General features: G+C 50.7%; 1 protein-coding gene across 1 annotated transcript; it reads left to right on the top strand.

Moving 5' to 3' along the window:
- Positions 1 to 926: 926 nt before the first annotated feature.
- LOC147343432 (protein FAM90A5-like) lies at positions 927 to 4,838 on the top strand. Its single transcript, XM_086379760.1, has 4 exons — positions 927 to 1,179; positions 1,622 to 1,818; positions 2,247 to 2,352; positions 3,151 to 4,838. The coding sequence occupies exons 1-4, from the start codon at positions 1,060 to 1,062 to the stop codon at positions 3,856 to 3,858; spliced, it is 1,131 nt and encodes a 376-aa protein (XP_086235886.1). The 5' UTR covers positions 927 to 1,059; the 3' UTR covers positions 3,859 to 4,838.
- Positions 4,839 to 5,320: the final 482 nt, after the last annotated feature.

The following is a 5,320-nucleotide window of genomic DNA, read 5'->3' as shown; positions in this document are numbered from 1 at the left end:
ATGCTGACGGCAGCGACTCTGCCCTTTTGTACATTATCACATTTCAGCTTTTGAACCTTATTCATGCTCACCACCCAGATTTTCCTCTCTCACTGCCACGACACATTTGACCACCGTGACTATCCTGCCCTCTCCCCTGAAGCTTCCTCCCTCAGTTCAGTTCAGTCACTGTCATGTCAGACTCTTTGCCACTCCATGGACTGAAGCACACCAGGCTTCCCTGTCCATCACCAACTCCAGGAGCTTACTCAAACTCATGTCCGTCGAGTCGGTGGTGCCATCCAACCATCTCATCCTCTGTCATCCCCTTCTCCCCTCGGCTTCAATCTTGCCCAGCATCAGGGTCTTTTCAAGTGAGTCAGTTCTTCACATCAGCGCCCAAAGTATTGGAATTTCAGCTTCAACATCAGTCCTTCCAGTGAATATTCAGGATTTCCTTTAGGATGGACTGGTTGGATCTCCTTGTAGTCCAAGGGACTCTCAAGAGTCCTCTCCAACCACAGTTCAAAAGCATCAATCCTTCGGTATTTGCCTTTGTTTACAGTCCAACTCTCACATCCATACATGACTACTGGAAAAACCATAGCCTTTACTAGATGGACCTTTGTCAGCAAAGGAATGTCTGCTTTTTAATACGCTGTCTAAATTGGTCATAGCTTTTCTTCCAAGGAACAAGTGTATTTTCATTTCATGGCTGCAGTCACCATCTCCAGTGATTTTGGAGCCCCAAAAAATAAAGCCTGTCACTGTTTCCCTATCCATTTACTATGATCTTAGTTTTCTGAATGTTGAGTTTTAAGCCAACTTTTTCATTCTTTTCTTCCACTTTCATCAAGAGGCTCTTTAGTTCTTCTTCACTTTCTGTGACGAGAAAGATCTGGGCAGGAGAAGTCAAATTGTCAGAAACCTGGTCGCGATGTCATGATCTCCATTTAGGGTCGATAGGGCAGGGATGTCTCTGTGTCTCTGCATCAATTTGACAGTTTTTGGTTTTTTTTTTCTTTTCACAGAGGTGAACTAAAAATTAAGATTCAGGAGAACCTCCAGTAGGTGTGGAAGATGGCTAGTCATTATGGATGGCTGAAAGCCTGCCGACTCTTTCAAGACCAGAAAGTGAGGAAGCAAAACCCAGGACCTGGGAGGCAGACGGCTCCCCCACCACAGGAGAAAGACTCCATGGTGAGTGGAGGCTTGGACCTGCAGGGAATCTGTGGGTGGCATGGACTGCGGAGACAGGGTTTAGACCTGGAATATTCTGGGTCCATAACTCACTAGTGCATTCCCATCCAAAGATAGCTCCCTCGACCTCCCTCCCCAGCAGATCGGGCCACTCAGAGCCTGGGAGGAACCATCGGGGCTCCTCGGGGTTATGTCTGCCCTGGCTTCATCCAGATCTTTCAATGGGGCTCTTACTGTTCACCTTAGACCGCCAGCCCCTCCTCCTCTGATGCTCCTGATGAGGGCTTTGGGAACCACAATATTGTAACTATCCTGGCACCTAAGGAACTGTGTCCTTTCTCCAGAACCAGCATGCAACGCTCTCCATCCATCTTTGCACTCCCTTTGGACTCATGCCTGTGGCTTCTGCTGACTCACTGACCTGGTTCTCCTCCACCCACAGGTGAAGTGTAAGGACTGTGGAGCCTTTGGGCACACAGCAAGGAGCCTCAGGTGCCCCATGAAGCGCTGGCAAGGGGCGCTGGTCCCCCTGCCCTTGGGGTCCAGATTTGGTAAGGAGAACCTGGCGTGGAAGCTGCAGGACCCACCGACCCCAGGGACCCCTAACACGGCTGAGAGAGAGGAGGAGGAAAGGCAGAGGTGAGTGGTGGGGAGGTGGGACCCAAGGTCTGGGCTGCAATCTGGAGACGGTTCCTCTCCTTGTCGACACTGAGCTGAGTCATCTCTAGAAAGGACAGGGAAACTGGGCAGACAGAGACAGGAGCCTTGTCCTCAGAGGCCACACTCGGGGGCTCACTCTAGGCCCCGAAGTCACTAAGGAGAGTGGGGAACACACACAACTTTGCAGCTGACCGGCCCCGAAGCCATAGAGATGAAGAGACAGGACTTCCTGGGAGACCCTGGAGGGGTCTCTGGAGTCGGGGAAGGACATGGGGGTCTGCACAAAGGCAGAGGGGTTCAGGTCCTGTGTCACTCCCAAACTAGAAAAGGGGCTGGGCCACAGCACCGTTGATCCCAACTGTGACAAGGATACTGGGTTTCTGACACTTGACATGTTTGTGTTGCAGGAAAGAGGAGCAGCAGAGGAAGCTCCTGCAGCGATTTCCCAGGAGGCCCCGCGGTCGGCAGCCGCAGAGCTGGAAGGAGGAGCTGGAGCCCGGCCTCTGCCTGAGGGTCAGTCTCTGCTGGGCCCCCTCTTTAATCCACTGGCCTCAGTCCTGTCTGTGGGAGGAAACCATTCATGTTCTTTCCTGACCAAAGTCACATTTATTTTTCAGATGCCATTTTTCTTGCTGTCTTTGATTTTGCATTCTTACTTGCATGTCTGGCAAGAAAAAGCTGGCAGGGACATGGAAGTGATTTTATCAGTAGCTTCCATGCTATGCTATGCTATGCTAAGTCACTTCAGTCATGTCCGACTCTGTGGGACCCCATAGACGGCAGCCCACCAGGCTCCCCAGTCCCTGGGATTCTCCAGGCAAGAACACTGGAGTGGGCTGCCATTTCCTTCTCCAATGCCTGAAAGTGAAAAGTGAAAGTGAAGTCGCTCAGTCATGTCCGACTCTTAGCGACCCCAGCCCATGGGATTTTCCAAGCAAGAGTACTGGAGTGGGGTGCCATTGCCTTCTCCAAGTAGCTTCCATAGTAGAAGTTAAAACAGGAATCTGTGAATTGTGATTCATCCTCCATGACCATTTTGCCATCATAGTGCCTGCAAAACACCAAGCTGTGTACAGTCCTAAGAGTGTGTACCAAAATCTTGTTTCCCCTTGCTTAACAAGATATATTTTTATAACATTTCCATTTACCTATTTGATCTATAAATGTATCAACGTCATACTGTAATTTTCTTTTTTTATGAGCAAACCTGATGTTGAGGATCTTATCATATAAACTAATGCCTGTGAGGTGTTTTACTGGATGGAGAGAAGATTCTCACACCTGGCCTCTCTGTGTGGTCTTGTCTTACAGCACCCAAACATGCCCCTGCTTATCCACACATCCAAGAGGAAATCCCTCCAGCATCCAGATCACCCAAGAGGGTCACCAATGAGGAGAGATGATGTGAAACCCAGCCTCCCCACAGTGGCTCTCATCAGCAGGAATTTGGCCCCGGCCTCCAAGGGCCACATTGAGGCTCCAGGCAAGAGATGTGCTCAGATCCCCACCCTGACACGTGTGAACCCCCCAAAGAAACCTAGACTCAGCCCCGTCCAGACCCCCCAGCAGAGCACTCCAACAGCAGATCTGTGGGCCTTCCTGAATCTCCCTCCTCCACCCAGCACAGCTGGACGTGGACCGAGAGTGGCTGCCTGTGTATCCAGGGAGACACCTGCCCAGGGGCAATGCTTGGACCTCCAGCCTCCAGCGGACAGATCTCCTTCCAGGAGCGTGGGTGCCGTCTCCGCAGCCCACCCCCCGCCCATCATCCGCGTCCCGGCCCAGCCTCTCAGGATGCTCTTCTTGAGAGACGGCAAAGGCTGCTGGAGCTGCAGGTACACTGCACCCCCGTCTCCACCGCCTGCGGAGCAGCCAGCCCTTCCTGCTCAGAGCCCGTCCGTCAACCAGGAGCCCGAGGAACACGCTGTCCCCGGGCCCCGGAGCGTCCTCTACGATGACCTCCAGGTGTCTTCTTCCTCCGAAGAGAGTGACTGGGACGAAGACTCCAGTGGCAACTGAGACTCGTCCTCCAGCGCCCGGTGCCCTGACTTGACTGTGACTCTGGCGGGTGGGCTGGGTGTTAGAGGGAGCGGCTGTTCCCGGTGAAGCAGGACTCCCCACCCTGGTGGGCGAGACAGCAGTGGGACCGGACCACCCTGGGGACACACAGCTGCACACACTGCCCTGTCTCCTCATGGAATCCGAGTCTGTCCCATGGCACTCATCCAACCGAATGGCAAGCTGTCAACCTAAAACTATTATCAGTAATTGAGGCAAATTCTAGGAGTGACTTTAACCATTGTGTAGATAGGAAGTGATGGTAGTATCTGTAGTTGATGATGGTAGTGTCTGTGTTGGATGGTAGTATCTGTATCTGAACATTTGGAACCTGCCTAAAGGGCCGGACTCTGCTCTGCAGAAGGTCAGCAGTGCCTTGTCCTGAGATGAGACTCATGGACTCTGTGGAGTCTTTCACTGTAAATCATGGTGGGCGGACCTTCCCATGGCTGTGCTTATTATGTTTTATTAGTGGTAGTTGCTCAGTCATATCTGACTCTTGCAACCCCATGGACTGTAGCCCACCAGGCTCCACTGTCCATGGGGATTCTCCAGGGAAGAACACTGGAGTGGGTTGCCATGCCCTCCTCCAAGGGATCTTCCTGATCGAGGTATCAAACCTGAGTCTCCTGTAGCAGGAAGATTCTTTACCCTCTGAGCCACCAGGGGTGTTACTATAAAGCTTTATTTAAATTTTTTCTATATTTATAGAATAAACAAGAAAAACTATACAATCATATCAAGAGATGTAGAAAGAGCATTTTGTGGCAGGCAGGCCCTGAACTCAGCCCTAGCAGGGCCTTCCTGTGTCCTAATGTCCCCACCTTCCCCTTTTTAATGATAATTTTTCCAGGATTGATATAATGTGTCTCAAAAATTTTATAAAATTTACCATAGAATAAAAAATTTTCTTTAAATTTTAATAAAGTTCTACCATATAAGACATGTTTTATGTGGTTTTTACCTCTATGTCTTGAAGAGGATCTGAATATTATTTTTACTCAAGATAGATTTTGTAATTGAGGGAAAGAGCTTCAGAAGACCTTATAAAAATGCAGAATCAGGCCCTCCCAGCCCCAACATGTGCACATTAACAACGCACCGTGTGAGTCCCGTGCGTAGAGAATATAATAAGCGTTTGTACTGGTTTATTCTCACTCTGGCCACACTGCACTCAGTTGGTGAGTTGCAATGTGTACACATGCCCGAATCCTCCTTACAGGTACAGCTCATTGTCTGTTCTGAGGCCTGGGCACCGGGCTTGCCGCTGCTCTGAGGTCATCAAATGAGCAGCAGGGTTTGAGAAGCACTGGAGGTGGTGGGCAGAGAACACCCACCTCACCGGCTGCCTCTCTTCTCCAGCAGGAAAAGACCCGAGTAGGTCCAAGAACAGCCACTGAGCCTCGTGGAGAGGACTTCCTTG

Source organism: Bos grunniens, chromosome 27 (genome assembly GCF_055505025.1).
Source record: "Bos grunniens cultivar Pamir isolate PY7600 chromosome 27, Bosgru_T2T1.0, whole genome shotgun sequence".
NCBI classification, from domain to species: Eukaryota; Metazoa; Chordata; class Mammalia; order Artiodactyla; family Bovidae; genus Bos; species Bos grunniens.
This window is presented reverse-complemented; position numbering and strand designations above follow the sequence as displayed.

What these genes read in the sequence shown, in the direction of transcription:
- LOC147343432 (XM_086379760.1), top strand. Translation starts at nt 1,060, where the DNA reads ATGGCTAGTCATTATGGATGGCTGAAAGCCTGCCGACTCTTTCAAGAC. An exon ending in GAGGAGGAGGAAAGGCAGAG is followed by an intron (nt 1,819 to 2,246) that starts GTGAGTGGTGGG and finishes TTTGTGTTGCAG; the next exon opens with GAAAGAGGAGCAGCAGAGGA. An exon ending in AGCCCGGCCTCTGCCTGAGG is followed by an intron (nt 2,353 to 3,150) that starts GTCAGTCTCTGC and finishes CTTGTCTTACAG; the next exon opens with CACCCAAACATGCCCCTGCT.